Source organism: Polypterus senegalus, chromosome 9 (genome assembly GCF_016835505.1).
Source record: "Polypterus senegalus isolate Bchr_013 chromosome 9, ASM1683550v1, whole genome shotgun sequence".
In the NCBI taxonomy this organism is placed as follows: domain Eukaryota; kingdom Metazoa; phylum Chordata; class Cladistia; order Polypteriformes; family Polypteridae; genus Polypterus; species Polypterus senegalus.
The window spans coordinates 176,315,200-176,337,252 of NC_053162.1; the positions used below are offsets into that span (position 1 = coordinate 176,315,200).

The 22,053-nt window shown below is 43.4% G+C and overlaps 1 protein-coding gene across 1 annotated transcript; it reads left to right on the forward strand.

The window, feature by feature from the left end:
* The first annotated feature begins 1,558 nt into the window (after positions 1-1,558).
* LOC120536053 lies at positions 1,559-20,865 on the forward strand. Its single transcript, XM_039764394.1, has 6 exons — positions 1,559-1,883; positions 5,213-5,359; positions 5,737-5,802; positions 16,341-16,550; positions 18,986-19,132; positions 20,645-20,865. The coding sequence occupies exons 1-6, from the start codon at positions 1,788-1,790 to the stop codon at positions 20,819-20,821; spliced, it is 843 nt and encodes a 280-aa protein (XP_039620328.1). The 5' UTR covers positions 1,559-1,787; the 3' UTR covers positions 20,822-20,865.
* The last annotated feature ends 1,188 nt before the right edge of the window (positions 20,866-22,053 follow it).

The window sequence follows — 22,053 nt, forward strand, 5'->3', positions numbered from 1 at the left end:
CTATCTATCTATCTATCTATCTATCAGGAGTCTGCGTTTTTTAACGTGTGAAGTGACGTCCTGCACATCGTCTGCAAAATTAAATGAAATCACGTGACTATAAACTGAAAGCCCCGCCTTGATGATGTCAAACGGCGACGTATAAACTGAGTGGTTGAAGGAGAACGTCTGTTCTGGAGAAAGAGGAGCAGAATGGGAAAGACACTGTGAAAACCCGGGGGGCTAGGGGCTTTGGAGGAATCAGAGCTGACCGCTGCGCCCACTTACCGCACAAATACAATACTATAAATACTACACGGACGGCGCGGACGGCTTTTACCCTTTTCTATTATCGTGACGCAGATCGGATTTTCGTTTTTAACGTTAGGCACTGACGGAGCCCAACACTAGGATGGGTAGGAACTGCCGTCCGTTTAGTAGCCTACATAAGTACCCAAATAATTAAATAATGTGGCAAGGACATTCAGACCCCAAGGCTGTGCCTGACTCAGTGGCGGTTTTAGAACGCTAACGCTGGTGTCCTTTAAAACATACATAATTAAAATAACATGTTTAAAGTACTGCCCACGACCCGGAAATACCGAAGATAAAACAAGTTTAGTAAAAAATGAACGAATGGACTTAATAGAATCATTAGAGGCACTTGTCCTTCTAATTATTATTTTCGCGTTTGCCGTGCATATTTCGTTACTACTTTTTTGTACAAAATGCAATGAATTCTAAAACGCGTTTGTATGTAAAACAACTACAAATGCCTAGTAACGTGTAAGTGAGCTGTAACACATTTACATATTGCACCAGGAATATCAAAATGCCAAACCGAACGGAGGAGCCAAACAGAAGTGAACACGTCGGTAGCGTCGAACGCTGAGCGGAATGAGGATTTAAGGAAAGCAATCCATGCTGAATGAATCGGGCAACATGATATCAAGCTTTTATATAACGCCTTTCACAGCCCATCACAACACTCGGGCTGTTTTATGTAGCGCCTTTTACAACCATTACAATATTTAGGATGCATGACAATTAAGCTTTTATATAGTGCCTTTCACATCCTGTGCCAGCGCTCAGGCTGCGTGACAATTAAGCTTTTATATAGCGTCATTCTCGCCCATTACACAAACAGGCTGTTTTATATGGCGCCTTTCATAGCCCATCACAGGGTCTTGATAAAGCAAATATGAATATAATGCAAATAAAAAAAATGAATATACGCAACGCCCCCAAAAACACGAATGCGTGCGTCCCGGCATCAATTTACACTTATCAATAAACTAAGTAAAACATATACTGACAAGAATAGCATTTTAGGTAAAACGAAGCTTTAGATTTTATGAAAAGTATAAGAAGAAGAAGAAGAAGAAGAATGATACAAAGGCAAGGATGTCTCTTGGGAAACTTAGGTATTCCAAAAATGTATCAGCAACATTCCTAATTCAAATCACAGGAGGCAACGAACAGATTACAGTTATTTGACAAAGAAATAATTCAAGGCAAGGCTGCAGAAAAGTTTAATATAAAGGAGAGAAGCGCTCTGTATACGTACGAGTGTCTTACGTTAAGTAACATCTGCCTCAGACAGCCAGGGTCCTGAAAGCTGAAGATCTGTGATTGGAGGAGCTCGAGCCCGCCTCGGATTTCCAGTTAATTTACTTTAAGGGTCATCCATCCTCACACGCCCGCCGCCACCCCCTCCCCTTACATAAGCGCGTTGTGTAAGCGCGCCTGCTCCTTAAATACCCGGCGATGCAGCGGCAGGGCGCTCTTGTGAATTTCATCGGGCGGCGATGGAGACCGGCGTGTGGACCACCGCAGAGATCGTCGTGGGTCTCAGCCTCAGCGCACTTTATGTCTTTACCCCCAGGGCACTCCTCCATGTCCAGGTATTTAAGACGCACGGTGGTGTGGAGGTTGTGTTTCACGGCAGGCGGGTGGGTGGGTCCTGGAGAGTCGCGCAAGTCAAAGGGGGAAAAAGGAGTTTTGTGAATATAAGAATGCGAACGGACAGACTGTGTATACGGGGGCAGTGAGGGCCCCTGCATGGGCTTGAACCATTGTTCGACCACCCCAAACACGAGAAAAAAAAAACAATCATGTAATGTCAAATCTGAGAAAGCGGCTGAACTTGAATGAGTGTGAGAGTGGGCAATGGGTGTGAGGACAGCCAGCAGACCACTCAGAAAGAGCATCTGAGATCATCAATGGCACTGCCGCATTCATCCAAGGTTATCGACAACATTCGAGATACAACTGGCTACATTTTCCCCAATTGGAGTACATCTAGGTGGAGTGTCTTGATTCTGGTCACAAAGTGTAGAATTATATTTGATAGTCATCAGAGCACAGGATGCAAGGTTGTGGTTAGTATGGATTTATTCTTTGAGCTTCTATAAAAAGCTAAATTCCTCCAATGGGATAAATACATGCCTATTAATTATATAGTGCCTTTCTATCTGTCTACCTACCCATCTTTCAGCTATATAGTGCCTTTCATTGTCTGTCTATCTGTTATATAGTTCCTTTCATTATCTATCTATCTCTCTGTTATGTGCCTTTCATTCTCTATTGATCAGTTATATAGTGCTTTTCCTATTATCTATGTATTAAAAATAAAGAGTACGATCATTCAACTATCTGTTTTGAGCAGTTTGACTGACTAAGTAAAGAGTGAATCTTCTTTTACACATAACTAAGTGACTATGACATGTTCTAAGGGTGGCAGGGTGGTGAAAGGTTAGCACTGCTGGTTTGCAGTAAGGAGACCAGAGTTCAGGTCCTTGGTGCCCCTTGTGTGATGTTTGCATGTTCTCTCTGTATCTTTATGGACTTACTTCGGGTGCTCTGGTTTCCTCTCACAGTCCTAAGACACGTGGAGTAGGTGCTGCACTGGTGATGCCACATTAGGCCCTGATGTGTGTGTATTTACCCTGCTATAGGCTGGTACCCTATCTTTAAACCCAATGCACGCTGGGGTACTTATACAAAACGGCACCCTCGATATCCATAGTGCGCTTTCAGTATAATTGAACTTTGATGACCGTTTGGAGGTGGGGCCTCGGTGTCGGGAGCGCGCGCATCTTGAGGTGACAAAACGGCGCCCTTCGCTGACCACAGCTCGGACGTAAAGGAAAGATATGCGACCCCTTGAGCGTTTAATTGTATCTTGCCATGTCGGTGTCTTCTATTCTTCAGTTTGAGGGTTGTTGTTGTTCTTTGTTGTTGCCATATATATATATATATATATATATATTTAATATATACTCAGCAAAAAAAGAAACGTCCTCTGACTTTCAACTGTTTTTACTTTCAGTAAACTTAATGTGTAAATATTTGTATGAACACTAAAAGAGTCAACACCATAAGACATAAACTACAAATGTTTCACAGTGTGTCCCTGAATGAAGGGAGGCTCAAAATCAAAAGTACCAGTCAGTCTCTGGTGTGGCCACCAGCTGCTTGAAGTACTGCAGTGCATTTCCTCCTCATGGACTGGACCAGATTTGTCAGTTCCTGCTGTGAGATGTTACCCCACTCTTCCACCAAGGCACCTGCAAGTTCCTGGACATTTCTGGGGAATGGCCCTAGCCCTCACCCTGCATCCAGCAGGTCCCAGACGTGCTCAATTCCTTCGACGATAAACACGAATCCGCCCATCACCCTGGTGAGACAAAGCCGACTCATCAGTGAAGAGCACTTTTGCCACTCCTGTGTGGTCCAGCGAAGGTGGGTTTGTGCCCATAGGCGGCGTTGTTGCTGGTGATGTCTGGTAAGGACCTGCCTTACAACAGGCCTACAAGCCCTCAGTCCAGCCTCTCTCAGCCTATTGCGGACAGTCTGAGCACTGATGGAGGGATTGTGTGTTCCTGGTGTGACTCGGGCAGTTGTTGTGGCCATCCTGTACCTGTCACGCAGGTGTGATATTCGGATGTACCGATCCTGTGCAGGTGTTGTTACACGTGGTCTTCCACTGCGAGGATGATCAGCTGTCCTTCCTGTCTCCCTGTAGCGCCGTCTTAGGCGTCTCACAGTGCGGACATGGCAATTTATTGCCCTAGCCACATCAGCAGTCCTCATGCACGTTCACGCAGATGAGCAGGGACCCTGGGCATCTTTCACAGTCGGTAGACAAGTCTCTTTAGTGTCCTGCGTTTTTAGAGCTGTGACCTTAAATGGCTACTTTCTGTAAGCTGTTAAGGTCTTAACGACCATTCCACAGGTGCATGTTAATTAATTGATTATGGTTAATTGAACATGCATGGAAAACATTGTTTAAACCCTTTACAATGAAGATCTGTAAAGTTATTTGGATTTTTAAAACATTATTGTATTGTTGAAATACACAGTCCTGAAAAAGGGACGTTTCTTTTTTTGCTGAGTATATATATATATATATATATATATATATATATATATATATATATATGAAGATGCAGCGAGAGAGAGAGAGAGAGCGCTTTATTGTCATTATACTTCGGTACAACAAAATTTAGTTGCAGGGAACGATCCACTCAGAAGTGGCTTCGTCATTCGTTACCTTCGTATGCGTCACCATCACCACAACTAGAATGCTGTCATTATTGTGATACAACAAATCGTTTTATTCTCAGAACCCCTCGCCAGAGCCCACCGTCTCTGCTTTGACGAGTGAAAGTGGCAGTTTTAAACGGAAGCCGTAGTTCAAGCTGCCTTTGGAGAAATATTAACGACAAAACATGAAATAATAAATGTGCAGCATAAAAACATTTTGCGTAGCACATTTATTTATTTACGCTTTTTCTTTATTCGTTGTCACATTTCACAGTATTTTTATTCATTTGCGTATGTATTTATTTTTTTAACTCTGTCCGAAATATTGCTTTATACATTTTAAGTGTGCTGATGGAATTTGTGTGTTCTTTTTTTGGAATTGTTTTGTTGCTATTCTGAGGCGACGTGCAAGTAAATATTTAATTTTACAACTACAACAATGTATTGCTTGTAAAGACAAAAATCACGTTTAGGAATTCTTCAATGGCCGTCAACAGGCCCTGTTTTGTGGGAGCGTTGCAACTCTGTGAACACAAGAAAAAAAACTCCCACGAAAATCCTGAAAAAACTGCTGAGGTGACAGTAAACTTGAACTTGAAGAGATGTGTGGACGTTCTGTTTGTGGCAGGTCACAAACCTCGTCGCTTACCAAGTCTTCTTATCCTTTTCTTGTCACCAACTGCAGGGCGCGAGTCCACCTTCAGACGGCGCACACTATCACGTGATCCGGACCCTGGTCTGTGTATGGCTGTCAAGCAACTTCAAACTCCTCCTCCTAAAGAAGAGGCGGGACTGCGCAGCTCGGAGTGCGCAGGCCACTTCCAAGCTCATTGTAAGCAACGGGAACACTAAAGGGAATTGGGAGGAGGCGGGGGGCGGCAGTTGGGAAGAGTGATACGGGTGATTGATCCTAAAAGCACGTGGAGGCTTAGCTATAAAGAGCAGCAGGCTGCGCAAAACGACGCAAAGGTGCAAAAAGTCAGACAGATAGATAGATAGACAGATAGATGTTTTATTAATCCCAAGGGCAAACCAGGAGTCCAGTGACAGTTAGGGTAATGGAAGGTTGGTGTCATGTCAACATTCACAACTTTCGCCATCAGGGTATCCAGAGCTGTAAGAATAGTCCACTGCCACTCAAACTTTCAGCACAACAGTCTGAAGAATTTCTTATCCGTAATTTTGCTCATTTTCTTTTTCTGTTTACAGGCATTTTTGGCCATTTTGCTGAACGCCTTTCATGGGAACTGTATGTCAAAATTATATGGTGATAAGGTAAGTAAAGAAATTATTGGAATGAATGTCATGAAAGAATATAAAGAGTAATGTTTTGGTAAATGTTCAAAAGAAAAGAAACAAAACAGTGAAGACCTTCAAACTTCCTATTAGCTTTCTTGATCACTTCAGCACATGGGGTCTGGCTATAGATAGAGATTAGTCCACCATGACTCTTTCTTATGAAGGTATGTGTTCAAGTTTTAGACCTTCCACTGTGTATTTAAGTCTTACATGAAGGAAGTCAAATTTTTAGATTTGAGTACACAGTGGGAGGTCTGAATCTTGAACACACACCTTATGAGAAGGACCTAGGAGTCATGGTGGGCTCATCACTATCTACATTGAGACAGTTTACAGAGGATAAGAGGATCTTTGGATAAATAATGTATCACCAGGTGTGGGGTACAAATCCAAGGGGGTTATGCTTATGTTATATAACAGTGAGGCCTTCTTTAGAGTACTGGGTGCATTTTTGGTTTCCATATTACAAAAAGGACATAGCAGCACTAGAGGAAGTCCAGAGAAGAGGGACTAGGCTGACTCCAGGAGTAGAGGAGATGAGTTATGAGGAAAGATTAAAAGAGCTGAGCCTTTAAAGAAGATGAAGAGGAGACTTGACTGAAGTGTTTAAAATGATGAAGGGAATGATTCCAGTGGATCGCGATGGTGACTTTAAAATAGATAGATAGATAGATAGATAGATATGAAAGGCACTATATAGAGAGATAGATAGATAGATATGAAAGGCACTATATAGAGAGATGGATAGATAGATATGAAAGGCACTATATAGAGAGATAGATAGATAGATACTTTATTAATCCCAAGGGAATTCATCAAGAACACGGGGACACTTGTTAATGGTAAATTTCACACAAATATTAGGAAGTTTTCTTCACAGAGAGAACCACAGGCAGTGTGGTGGACAAAAAGCAAATAACATAGCGACATTAAAAGAAAGTACAGAAGAGAACAACTAGGGTGATTCTGGGGTCCTAAGTTAGCACTGAACATAGTCAAGCAACATGTGAGGCACATTGGAACTCTGAAAACGACGACCCAGAGCCCTCTTTACTTCAACATCACAATGTGCCGGTGCTGACAACGTTAACTTAACACCCTCACTCACGGGGAAGGATCCTCTGGGAATTGAGTCAAGGCTTTCTTTCAGCCACCAGAATGCCTTGTCTGTGATCCACTAAGGCTGGAGATCCATCAACGAGAGGCTAAGTTGCGTAGCTGCCAGAGCTTCCAAAAGAGCCCAAAGGGGACACACAGCATTCAAAAGTCTTCAGATGCAAAGATTTGGGAACCCCTCTGCCATCAGATACCTTCACCCATCACTCTAGAAAGATGAACAATGGAAAAAGATGAAAGAGAAGAGAGGTTAGGAGCACACACTCATACAGCACATTGCCGCACCCGCCACATGAGAAACCACCTCAAGATCCCAGATTAGGACCTGAGTGCCAGCCATGTAATGGGTGACACCTCAGCACTACACCCGTTCAGATGAAATGGAACAGTGGGAGGTTTTTTATGGTGGCTGGAGTGCCAGTTCTGCCACCAACATCCAAGGTTTTTCCCTGTAGGTTGGAGGGCCTATCTGCAGGGCTGGGTGCAGATTAACGTCATACCCAGGACAGAGCAATTGCTGGTTAAGGGCCTTGCTCAGGGGCCCAATGGAGTACAGTCACTTTGGCATTTACGGGATTTGAACTGGCAACCTTCCAATTACCAGTGCAGACCCCTACCTCTGAGCCACCACTCTGCTGGCCACCAGGCCCCTCTGCCTTCTGAATTCCTGGTCTGTGATTCACGGAGGCCAGAGATAAAACCAGCAGAGGCGAAGCTGCATAACTACCACAGCTTCTTAGGAAAGTCCAAAGTGGACAGATATCCTAAAACAGGGAACCCAGCTTCAAATGAAGAGACATTTTTTTGAACCATCTCCTCATGGTTTACCATCTTCTTCCACTGTACACCTTTTGAGAGTCACAGGCCTGACAACACAAGTTTGCCTGGTCAAGTATGTTGAGAAAAGTCAACAATTTCCTTGGGGTGCACTTACTTTTTCACACAGGTCAAACACAAATATAGTAAGACCCCCGTGATAAGATGCTATGCCATGACACAAATTAGGGACCATAACACAATGGGCGTTCCTCACAAGCAATCATGGAGTCAGAGTCCCCAGATCACCCCAAGTGAGGTGGTCCTCACTAGAGTCGAATTTTGCTGCTGAGGCTCACAAGCTGCAGTCTAAGCATCCAACGTTGGAGTAACTGCACAGTACGGCCATCTTCATGAGCTCAACTTAATATCTAAACTCCACCATCCAATGCAGGCCTGCAGATGTCACCACACAGCTATACATGGGGGGCCCAAAATCCTTACCAACACACCTGTCCTCAGCTTCTGAGAATCTGTTAGTTTCATTTTCATGAGGACCCTCTAAGCCTTAGGCCCCTGGGATAGCACTTGACAGGCCCATTCGGGGGTCCATGTTTGCTCGTTCAGGCTTAAAACTCAAGAAAGCAATTCCAGTGACCCCCTCTCAAGATCTAAAAATCACCAGCTGATCCCAGTACAGTAATCCCTCCTCGATCGCGGGGGTTGCGTTCCAAAACCCCCTGCGATAGATGAAAATCCTTAAGTAGAAACCATATGTTTGTATGGATATTTTTATATATTTTAAGCTCTTATAAACTCTCCCACCCTGTTAACATTATTAGAGCCCTCTAAACATGAAATAACACCATTTAGTCAAAAGTTTAAACTGTGCTCCATGACAAGACAGAGATGACAGTTCTTTCTCACAATTAAAAGAATGCAAACATATCTTATCTTCAAATAATGCGCGTCAGGAGCAGAGAATTTAAGAGAGGAGCGAGCGCTCGCAAAGAAAAGCAAACAATCAAAAAATCAATACGTGTGCTTTTAAGTTTGCCCGAAGCACCGCAATAAAGCGGCATTTTTTAGAGGAGCGTCAGTATCTTTTAAGCAAAGAGCTTCTGTGCAAACAGCCCCTCTGCTCACATCTCCTCCGTCAGGCGCAGAAAATGTCAGAGAGGGTGAGATAGACGCAGAGACAAGCAAACAATCGAGCACCACGAGGAAAGCATATCTTATAGCATTGAGGAGTTTTAGTTAATATGTAATACATGCTCTGATTGGGTAGCTTGTAAGCCATCCGCCAATAGCGTCCCTTGTATGAAATCAACTGGGCAAACAAACTGAGGAAGCGTGTACCATAAATTAAAAGACACAGTGTCCGCAGAAAGCGGCGAACTAGCGAAATTTCCGTGGTATATATTTAGATGTGCTTACATTTAAAATCCGTGATAGAGTGAAGCCGCGAAAGTCAAAGCGTGATATAGCGAGGGATTACTGTAGTCACAATCAATAAAATGCTAAATGCTTGGAGTTTACGTGCGGTTATGTGGGGTGGCGGTCGATTTGCTCTCAATCCTACTTTTTGTAAAAATGGATTGATTTGTATGGAATGATTGCAATAAAATTAATAAAATTAAAAAAGAAAATGCTTGGAGTTTATGTGAGTTGTGTGCTGGGCGTGGGGGATAGCTGGTGGGTGGGGGCTTAGTACCTGAGCTTGCCCCCCGTCCCGTTCTAAAGCCTTGCTCCACCACTGTTATTGAGTATCTTGATTTAACTTAACATGAATTTTGTTAAATCCAGTGTCTGTGGTTTAAATCCCAAGGACCCCCCCTCTCCCCTGTTCATTAGCTGTGTGAAGTTTGCACGTTCCTCACACACGTCCCCAAAGAGGCGCAAGTTAGTTTAACTAGTGACCCTCAATTGGCTCTACATAAGTGTGCTCTTTGATTTAATGGCATTCTGGGCATTCGGAGTCCTGCCTTGCGCTACGAACTATTGGATTAAACCGAATAAAACAACAACATTTATTTATATAGCACATTTTCATACAAAAAGTAGCTCAAAGTGCTTTACATAATGAAGAAAAGAAAAATAAAAGACAAAATAAGAAATTAAAACAAGACAACATTAGTTAACATAGAAGAGGAGTAAGGTCTGATGGCCAGGGTGGACAGAAAAAAACAGAACAAAAACTCTAGATGGCTGGAGAAAAAAAAAAAAAAATCTGCAGGGGTTCCAGGCCACGGGACCGCCATAAATGAAACAGTCGTCTTTGTAGTTAGGGTTCTCACGGAGTCACTTGATGTTGATGGTCATACAGACTTCTGGCTTTTAATCCATCCATCATTGTTGGAACATCACGGTGCTTTGAGTAGATGGTGGTGGCACAAGCCACCACCAAAAGGATACCGGAAAAGGAAACAGAAGAAAGATTAGAGGTTAGTACAGATTTTAGAGCCACCATGGATAGTTATTATAATGAGTTGGATATACAGAGTAGCAGGATTAAGTTAATGTGAAGTTATGAGAAGGCCATGTTAAAGTAATGTGTTTTCAGCAGTGTTTTAAAGTGCTCTACTGTATCAGCCTGGCGAATTCCTATTGGCAGGCTATTCCAGATTTGAGGTGCATAACAGCAGAAGGCTGCCCGCCCGCCCGCCTCACCACTTCTTTTAAGTTTTGTTCTTGGAATTCTAAGCAGGCACTCATTTGAGGATCTGAGGTTACGATTTGGAATATAAAATGTCAGACATTCCGATATATAAGATGGGGCGAGATTATTTAAGGCTTTATAAACCATAAGCAGTATTTTAAAGTCAATCCTGAATGACACAGGCAACCAGTGTAGTGACATCAAAACTGGAGAAATGTGTTCGGATTTTCTTTTCCTAGTTAGGATTCTAGCAGCTGCATTCTGCACTAGTTGCAAGTGATTTATGTCTTTTTTGGGTAGTCCTGAGAGGAGTGCGTTACAGTAATCTAGTCGACTGAAAACAAACGCGTGAACTCATTTCTCAGCATCTTTCAGTGATATAAGCGGTCTAACTTTACTTATGTTTCTTAAGTGAAAAAATGCTGTCCTAATGATCTGATGAATATGCGATTTAAAATTCAGATTACAGTCAACAATCACCCCTAAGCTTTTTACCTCCGTCTTGACTTTTAATCCTAATGTATCCAGTTTATTTCTAATAGCCTCATTGTATCCATTATTGCCAATCACTAAGATTTCAGTTTTCTTTATTTAACTTGAGAAAGTTACTATTCATCCATTCTGAGATACAAGTCAGACATTCTGTCAGTGAATCAAGAGAATCAGGGTCATCAGGTGCTATTGATAAGTACAGCTGTGTGTCATCAGCATAGCTGTGGTAGCTCACGTTGTGCCCTGAAATAATATGACCTAACGGAAGCATGTAGATTGAGAAGAACAGCGGACCAGGATAGAGCCTTGTGGACCACCATATAGAATATCAGGGGTCTTTGAAGTATAATTACCACAACTAACTAAATATTTTCTACCTGCCAGGTAGATTCAAACCAATTTAAGACCCTGCCAGAGAGGCCCACCCATTGACTAAGGCGATTTCTACGAATAGTTGTGATCAATGGTGTCAAATGCAGCACTCAGATCTAAGAGGATGAGAACAGATAAATGGCCTCTGTCTGCATTCACCCGCAAGTCATTTACTACTTTAACGAGTGCAGTTTCTGTGCTGTGATTTGTTCTAAAACACGACTGAAATTTATCAAGAATAGCAGGTTTATTTAGGTGGTCATTTAACTGCATAATGACTGCCTTCTCTAGAACTTTACTTAAGAAGGGCAGGTTAGAAATGGGTCTCAAATTTTCAAGAGCCGAGGGGTCAAGATTATGTTTCTTAAGTAGGGGTTTAACTACAGTAGTCTTAAGACAGTCTGGGAAGACCCCCGTATTTAATGACGTAGAACATTATCAATTAGCACACCCGATACTTCTTTGAAATAATGCTAATAAAAAATGCTGCAAAGGGACAGAAGAAGAGTTGGGGTGCCAGCTGGCATTCCCCATTTAACGTCTGGGTTGCTATGTGCACAAACAAAGCAAAAGTTCAATAAAAATGATGCGAATGGTTGCCCACCCAATAGGCTTCCATCTTCTTTGAGCTCCGGTCAACAATGACCAGGCTTTCTTGGGTCAGGTGGTATTTGAGATGGCGGGCCAATCGTGGTTCAGGGCTGAAGTGACATCACGGGTCCTCGGGAAATGTTCTTCTCCACGCAGATGGAATCCATGTTAGTTTAGGGGTCACATTCAAAGTCAGTCAGTCAGTCAGTCATTGTCTAACACACTTAGTCCTGAACAGGGTCCCGGGGGGTCTGCTTAAGCCTGTCCCAGCCAGGATAGAGCGGAAGGCAGGAACAGACCCTGGACCACATAAGAGGGCAAATTGAGGAGCGCCAATTCACCTAACCTGGCTGGCTTTGCACTGTGGGAAAAAACAGAGCCCCCCAGAGAAAACCCACACAGACACGGGGAGAACATGCAAACTCCACAAAGAGAGGACCTGGGATGTGTACCCTCGTCTCCTTACTGTGAGGCAACAGTGCCACCACTGTGCCACCGTGCCACCCTACATTCAACGTCGTCCCTGTATTTCCACTCAACCCCATTCCCAGGAGCCATGCCGTCTGTTTGTCTCTCTGCCAGCGGGTTTGTGAATATGACGTGGTGAATGAATGCGATCTAACAAATGTTTACTGACTTAACTCTCATTATCTGTTAATTATCTATGCATTTAATTAAACAATAAGCATTTCATCTACTGGCCCGGTTTACAGTCGTGGCCAAAAGTTTTGAGAATGACATAAATATTAATTTTCACAAAGTTTGCTGCCTCCGTTTTTATGATGGCAACCTTCATTGACTCCAGAATGTTCTGACGAGCGATCAGATGAATTGCAGTTAATTACAAAGTCTCTCTTTTGCCATGAAAATGAACGTAATCCTCAAAAAAGCACTGCATGTCAGCCCTGGCACAAAAGGACCTGCTGATGTCACTTCAGTGATCCTCTCATTAACAGATGAGAGTGTCGACGAGGACGAGGCTGGAGACCACCCTGTCATTCTGATCGAGTTCCAATAGAGAAGTGAAGAAGACCTCAGGGCACCCAAGAAAGTCCAGCAAGTGCCAGGACCGTCTCCTAAAGCTGATTCAGCTGCGGGCACCACCAGTGCAGAGCTGGATCACGAATGGCAGCAGGCAGGTGGGAGTGAGGCGAACACTTTTAGAGGATGGCCTGGTGGGTGTCAAGAAGGGCAGCAAAGAAGCCATCAAGGACAGACTGATATTCTGGGAGTGAACTGCTGGGGTCAAGTCATTTTCTTAGATGAATTACTTTCTGATTGTTTGGGGCATCTGGAAAAAAGAAAAGTGAGTGGCGCTACCATCAGTCCTGTGTCATGCCAACAGTAAAGCATCCTGAGTCCATTCATGTCAGCCAAGGCAATGGGCTCACTCACAATTTGGCCCAAGAACACAGCCATGAATACAGAATGGGACCAAAACATCTACTGAGAGTAACGTCTGCCAACCATCCAAGAACAGTTTGGTGACCAGCTTGATGGAGCACCGGGTTATAAGGCAAAAGTGAGAAATAAGAGGCTCAGGGAACAAAACATTGAAATTTGGGGTCCATGGCCAGGAAACCCCCCCCAGACCTTAAATCCCATTGAGAATCTTTAAGAGGCGGGTGGACAAAAAAAAACTCACCAATTCTGATTCTGCAAGAATACATAGATAGATATATGAAAGGCACTATACAATAGATAGATAGATGTGTGAAAGGCACTATATAATAGATAGATAGATAGATAGAAAAGGCACTATATAATAGATAGATAGATGGATAGATAGGCACTATATAATATAGATAGATAGATAGATAGATAGAAAAGGAACTATACAATAGATAGATAGATATGTGAAAGGCACTATATAATAGATAGATAGATAGATAGAGTGCATCCGGAAAGTATTCACAGCGCATCACTTTTTCCACATTTTGTTATGTTACAGCCTTATTTCAAAATGGATTAAATTCATTTTTTTTCTTCAGAATTCTACACACAACACCCCATAATGACAATGTGAAAAAAGTTTACTTGAGGTTTTTGCAAATTTATTAAAAATAAAAAAAACTGAGAAATCCCATGTCCATAAGTATTCACAGCCTTTGCTCAACACTTTGTCGATGCACCTTTGGCAGCAATTCCAGCCTCAAGTCTTTTTGAATGTGATGCCACAAGCTTGGCACACCTATCCTTGGCCAGTTCCACCCATTCCTCTTTGCAGCACCTCTCAAGCTCCATCAGGTTGGATGAGAAGCGTCGGTGCACAGCCATTTTAAGATCTCTCCAGAGATGATCAATCAGATTCAAGTCTGGCTCTGCTCTGGCTGGGCCACTCAAGGACATTCACAGAGTTGTCCTGAAGCCACTCCTTTGATATCTTGGCTGTGTGCTTAGGGTCGTTGTCCTACTGAAAGATGAACCGTCGCCCTAGTCTGAGGTCAAGAGCGCTCTGGAGCAGGTTTTCATCCAGGATGTCTCTGTACATTGCTGCAGTCATCTTTCCCTTTATCCTGACTAGTCTCCCAGTTCCATCCCCACAGCATGATGCTGCCAGCACCGTGCTTCACTGTAGGGATGGTATTGGCCTGGTGATGAGCGGTGCCTGGTTTCCTCCAAACGATCATACCAAAGAGTTCAATCTTTGTCTCATCAGACCAGAGAATTTTGTTTCTCCTGGTCTGAGAGTCCTTCAGGTGCCTTTTGGCAAACTCCAGGTGGGCTGCCATGTGCCTTTTACTAAGGAGTGGCTTCCGTCTGGCCACTCTACCATACAGGCCTGATTGGTGGATTGCTGCAGAGATGGTTGTCCTTCTGGAAGGTTCTCCTCTCTCCACAGAGGACCTCTGGAGCTCTGACAGAGTGACCATCGGGTTTTTGGTCACCTCCCTTCTCCCCCAATCACTCAGTTTAGATGGCTGGCCAGCTCTAGGAAGAGTCCTGGTTGTTTCGAACTTCTTCCACTTACGGATGATGGAGGCCACTGTGCTCATTGGGACTTTCAAAGCAGCAGAAATTTTTCTGTAACCTTCCTCAGGTTTGTGCCTCGAGACAATCCTGTCTCGGAGGTCTACAGACAATTCCTTTGACTTCATGCTTGGTTTGTGCTCTGACATGAACTGTCAACTGTGGGACCTTCTATAGACAGGTGTGTGCCTTTCAAATCATATCACATCAACTGAATATACCACAGGTGGACTCCAATGAAGCTGCAGAAACATCTCAAGGATGATCAGGAGAAACAGGATGAGCTTCATGGCAAAGGCTGTGAATACTTATGTACATGTGAGTTCTCAGTTTTTTTATTTTTAATAAATTTGCAAAAACCTCAAGTAAACGTTTTTCACATTGTCATTATGGGGTGTTGTGTGTAGAATTCTGAGGAAAAAAAATGAATTTAATCCATTTTGGAATAAGGCTGTGACATAACAAAATGTGGAAAAAGTGATGCGCTGTGAATACTTTCCGGATGCACTGTAGATAGATAGAGTGAAAGGCACTATATGATAGATAGATAGATAGATAGAGTGAAAGGCACTATATGATAGATAGATAGATAGATAGAGTGAAAGGCACTATATGATAGATAGATAGAGTGAAAGGCACTATATGATAGATAGATAGATAGATAGAGTGAAAGGCACTATATGATAGATTGATAGATAGATAGAGTGAAAGACACTATATGATAGATAGATAGATACTTTATTAATTCCCATACTCAAGCAGCAGCATACTGATAATAACAATATTAAATTAAAGAGTGATGACAATGCAGGTATAACAGACAATAACTTTATATAATGTTAACGTTTAAGGGTGGAATTGAAGAGTCACATAGTGTGGGGTCTCCTCAGTCTGTCAGTGGAGCAGGATGGTGACAGCAGTCTGTCGCTGAAGCTGCTCCTCTTTCTGGAGATGATCCTGTTCAGTGGATTCTCTATGACTGACTGGAGTCTGCTCAGCGCCCGTCGCTCTGCCATGGATGTCAAACTGTCCAGCCCCGTGGGTACAACAGAGCCTGCCTTCCTCACCAGTTAGTCCAGGCGTGAGGCGTCCCTCTTCTTTAAGCTGCCTCCCCAGCACACCATCAGTCAGGATTGGGCCCAGAAATTGATTGCCAGCCTGCCAAAGTGAATTGCAGAGGTCTTGAAAAAGAAAGAAGGGCTAACACTGCAAATATAGACTCTTTGCATAAACGTAATATAATTGTCAATAAAAGCCTTTGAAACTTCGGAAATTCTTGTAATTCTACTTCAGTACACCATAGAAATATCTGACAAAAACATCTAAAAACACTGAGGCAGCAAGCTTTGTGAAAACATTTTCTCAAAACTTGTACAATGATTATGTCTGCTTTTGGAACTCCACTTTTGTTCTGTCTGGCACACTTTGGTATCGTTAGATTTTCACATAAAACGCCCATTTGGCGATGGCGGGCGGTCTGCTCTCAGTGTGTACACTCGCACTCTTAAAGTGCTGCACAACAAACACAAGCATCTCACCAATCTTCTGGCTTTTGCAGCTCCCTCTAGTGGACATCGCCTCCTGCCTCTTCTTCATCCTCAGCAGTCTAAGCCACGTGTCATTCACCAAGACAACAGCCGCAGCAGTGGTGGAGCTCAACAGACTGTTGACGGACCCCCAGTCGCTGACCTTGCACATTGACTTCCTCGCCACATGTGTGTTTGGGCTTCTCTGGCTCGCCTGTCCGGATTGGCTGCTGGGATTCCAGGTGAGTTCTGCCTGAACCTTCTTCATACGACTTGACAGGATGGCTCAATGCGTACACATCAGCAGCGGCCTTCATATGTGCAGGGCAGGTCATCAGGCATCTAAGGAGGGATTTATTTCAGATCGGTAGGTCAGAAGGATGTCCGGCTTTGGTTTGTGAGGAGCACTGAACCTTCCAGAATGGATGGCTGAACCTGTTCAGCATGAAATGTCATAAAAGTGCAACCCTGGGAGAAGGGGCTTCCTGATTGTGAACTACTGTGACTTTGCAGAGTTATTTATAAAAGGATACGTGTCTGTGTATCTGTGGGTCCATCTGTTTGCTGTGTCTCTGTGGGTCCAACCAATGCTGCATCACAAACATTTGTAGTAATAAAATACATTGCATTTTTCGTTCCAACAGATGGGGCATCACAAACATTAACATTGATTTTATGAAGCGAGTCTAACTGCAGCCCCCAATAATTACGATGTAGGTCATGTGACACCCACAACATCACTGAATGTCCACAATGTCAGTCAAAAAACACTCTCTGAGTCAGATGACCCTCCCACAGCCCTGTTTATAACCATAATGTAACCAGGCATTCAATGGGTGCTTCATGACTGATGTTGTAGGCATTGGGTGATTTTAGGGCATTATGTGACTAACCTCATTGATGCTGCAGGCTGCAATTACACTCTGTTGGTTTTTTAAGAATCCCATACCAAATGGCAAATAACAGAGACATATGCATTGCATTTGTTATTCTGAAAGGTGGCGCATCACAAACATTTGTAGTAATAGAATGTGTTGTGTGCTTTCATTCCAACAGGTGGTGCATCACAAAGATTAACCCTGCTTTTATGAATGACATACCAAATGGCATATTAACAGACTTATGCATTGTATTTGTCATTCCAACAGATGGTGTATCACAATTATTTGTACAGGGTGATGCACGAAAAACCGAACCATCTTCCGACTCCAACGTCGACGTACCTTTCTTAGCCCGTACACGAAACAAAAGATATGCAATACAAAAATCTGTACTTACTGGTTAGTGAAGGTGCTGGAAATGACTTTCTTGTGCATCAATACACTTTTCTGCACGCCGCACCATATTGTCATAGACACGACACAGCTCAGCCATTTCAATTTTTCCAATTTCACTCCGAATATTGTCCGTCAGTTCCATTACTGTCTTTGGATTATTGACATACACGTTTCCCTTCAGATTGCTCCACAGGTAAAAGTCGCAAGTGGATAGGTTTGGTGATGATGGTGGCCACAGACCTTTGCTGACAGTTTGTTCCTCTGTGAAAACATTGTGAATTTGAGAAAGTGACTCGCGAGAAGTGTGACATGTCGCGATGGCACCCGTCTGTATAACAGGTCAAGCCAGCCGGTCAGAGATGGTTCGGTTTTTCGTGCACCACCCTTTAGTTATAAAATGTGTTGCTCTTTTTCCATTCCAACAGATGGTGCATCACAAAGATTAATGCTACTTTTACAAATGGCATGCCAAATGGCACATTAACAGAGACTTATGCATTGCATTTGTCATTCCAACAGGTGGCATATCACAAACATTTGTAGTAACAGAATGTGTTGTGTGTTTTCATTCCAACAGGTGGTGCATCACAAAGCTCAACACTGCTTTTATGAATGACATACCAAATGGCATAGTAGCCAAAACTTATGCATTGTATTTGTCATCCCAACAGGTGGCATATCACAAACTTTTGTAGTTATAATATGTGTTGCTCTTTTTCATTTCAACAGATGGCGCATCACAAAGATTAACACTGCTTTTAAGAATGACATACCCAATGGCATTGCATTTGTGTCATTTTATTACTGCAAACTTTTTAGTGTGCCATCTGTTGGAATGACAAATGCAGTGCATGTTATTATTACAAGAATTACAAAATACATTTCCATAGATGCTGCACTGCAAATGGTAACGCTGAATACGCCGAGGTCTACGTTGATTACTTTGAGTTCAATCCATCTAAGATGGGTGCCACAGCTAGTTTTACAATATTTCAGCAAAAACTGCATACGTTGTGCATGTTTTGGGCATACGACTGGATGGCATGATATATGATGCATGATGTGATACGAGTAACATGAAACTCTTTCATTTACATTTTTGAGAATCTTTGCTGTTGTCCAGTGATGATCACCATTTGTTTGCCATTTTTGGGTCTTTCTCCATGAAAATGTGAAATTACAATTTTTTCTTTCCAGGCCAACACTACATGAGGTAAGTAACTTATAGAAAATATGATTTTTGGGTGGCGTGGACTCCTGGATTATTATTTTTATTTTGTTTCTTTTTTGTGCAGCTGACGATTATGAAAACAACAAGAAGCTGTCAGCTTTCATGTTCTGTCTAAGCTGAGAGTTTTTTTTGCCATTGACTCATTGCACCCTGTTGTTATCCCTGACAGACCGATGAACCTGAAGATGACGCCTTCCACCTGCACCTCATCCGGGCCTTTGGTGCCATGATGATCGGAGACGGCTTTGTGGCGCTGGCTGCACAGAACCTGAAAACGAAACAGGATGAGCCGCCCATCTTCGCAGGCCGAGTTCTTGTAAGTTGCTTGTCCTTCCTTCTCTGTCTGTGTGACCATAATGACCCTGAACTGGGGCCAGCTTGTGCCAAGTGGGGACACCCAGCCTGATTCTACAGAAAAGAAGCTAACAATGGGAAGCACCTCAGGTAGAAACAAAGGAAGGAACGAAGGCAGGTCTTCTGGAGTTATGGGGGTGGAATTTCCAAAAAAACCCCAAAAAGACGTGACCCCCACTTGAGAAGAACTGAGCGTGGATGTGGCCTACATGACGCCATACTGCACATCCAGGAGTCAACTAAGATGTCAGAGTGGACAATGGGGCATCATTCTCAGTTGATTGTGTAACAAAAGTGAGTTTAGAGTCCAGCCATGCCTCCTGTCCAAAATTTGTGCCTGGAATCCCTGAGTTGCTTTGGGCTGTCACTTCAGTCCAGGGTTTGTTCCTGCCTTGCACCCTGTGCTACCTGGGATAGGCTCCAGCACCCCAACGACCCTGTTCAGGAGTGAATGGGTTAAGAACAGCCAGTTGACCAATCCAGAGGGTAACATAACCCGCCTTTAAACCATTGTTGCCACCACAGGTTCTTGAACCCACTGTAGCATTAACAGGACCCCTCACTTTAACAAATGGGCCTTTCCCAAACCTTACCATTATCCCCCTGCCACTAAACTTTATGGTAGGCAATATGCAGTACAGAAGGTGGCATTCTGCTGGCACCTGCCGAACCCAGATTGATCCATCACATTGCTAGGCAGTGAAGCCTGATTCATCGCTCGCTCCACGAGCCCAATGGCGGTCAGCGTGCTTTACGACACTCCAGCTGGCGCTTGGCATAGTGAGCTCCTGACGCACAGTTCTTGTGTTGATGTCACTTCCAGAGGCACTCTGGCACTCTGCTATGAGTGATGCCACTTTTTCAATGCTTGTTGCCCCCGCTCTGTGGGTTTGCATGGTCCACCACTTCATGGTTGGGCTGTTGTTGCTCCCTGATGTTCCTCCTTCACAATGACACCACCTACAGTTGGGCGGGCAGGTCTGCCAGAGCAGACATTTCATGTCGTGACTCGGGGCACAGGTGGCATCCTCTGACAGTGGCATGTTTGAATACAGTGAGGTCTTCAGCACGACCCTGTGTCTGTCAATGGAGATGAAATGGATGTGTGCTAATTTGGTGACCCTGCTAACAACGAAACGAATGAACTCAAGTCACTTGGTGGGAAGTCTGCCAACTTTTGGCCATATTGTGTACCTGTCAATGAAAGCTGTGGCCACTAGGTGGCAGCAACTGACAGCAGTCTCAGAGGTTTCAGGGGCCACCTGGCTGGCATTTACCACCTGCAGTGGCTGATGTGGTGGTCTTATGTTGTGACCTATGGTGTCCCATTACTTGGGTGGTCTCTGAGTGGTCCCCCCCTCCTTTGTGTTATGTCTCCATTTTCTTAATGACCTCTGTTTCTCTTTGTCAAACTTCTTTTGAATGTACCCAGATGGACAAATCAGAATCATGACTGCTTATGTGTTTCTTCCAGGGGACCACCGTTCTTTTCTTACTTATGATCTACACCCTCACGACCACGTCTACATGGAGGGGCATCCACGTCTGGTTTGGATTGGTGGGTGCGGGTGTGTGGACGGGGAATTCAGTTCAGGGGTACCTGGAATTGAAGAAGCGGGCTGGCATCTGGGATGTGACCAAGTCCAAATGAACTTGCAGGAGAGGAAGCGAGAGCCTACCTGGCATCGGGATGAGACCCCCGTTTCAATGTGGGAGGAGAAGGAGGTGACACAGAGTGTTGGTCGCACAAATCCTTAACATGATGAAGGGGTCCTGGCGAAAAGAGCTTCCTGGACCTTTTGATGTTCAGTGAAAAGACCTTATGATTTATCAAAAAGGGGGCTTACCTTTTGTCATTTCTGAGACTGACAAGAATGAAAATGAAGCCGGGATGGCAGATCTCTCCTGGATTTGTCACCAAAAACAGAAAAGAAGCAAAATAGAATTGCAGCTCACACCAAAGTGGAATGGCTAAACTGTAATTTGACGTGTTCATTCATACTGTAAAGCCAAAGACAGCACCAAAAGAGTTAATTTACAGTTAAATAAAGTGTATAGTCTTGAAACGATTTTTTGTACCTAAAAATGTATTTTTATTGCATTATAATCATATTTTATACTATTATCTGTGTGCTGGATATTTAAATAAGAAGTCAAAGTTGTTTACAATGACACCATCTAGTGGACACACTCTATTATTGCCGCAGTCCGTCTTCAATTTTTCTTACTGTTATCTTATCCAAAAGGTCTTGACTATACGTTGTTCTCCCCTCTCGCTAAATGAATCTTAGCCTGAAGGGGTCTATTATTTTTTTTACAATTAAGATGTCTCACTTAAAGGTTTTCCAATGTTTGTCATTTGTCCTGGTCTGTATATAAACACAGGGACCTCCAGTTTCTGTATTACATCTCGCCTGAAGAAGGGGCCTGAGTTGCCTCTAAAGCCTGCATATTGTAATTTTTTCAGTTATCCAATAAAAGGGATCATTTTGCTTGACTTCTCACCCTAATTTTGCCAAAGAAATCAAGTTGGGTGGAACTGCCGCCCGCTTTAGGTAAATGAATGATTGAATGATATGATGAAACGAACGCCCACAACATCAAGGAACGCCCACGACCCTCGGTCGGAAACGCCTTCTGAGTCTGTTAACCCGCCCACAACCGCTAATCCTAACCATTGTGTACGCGGGCATTCGATGTCCGTTTCGTGATTGACGTTATGGGCGTTGCCTGATTGACGTCACAGGTATTGCAGACTGCACTTACACCTGTAGAAAGGCTTGACTTCAGCTTTATATAGCGCCTCACACACATTGCAGTTATTGATCTATACAGGTGTTAGGACTTTTTTCCCAATAAGTAGGATGATCTAGCCAACACAAG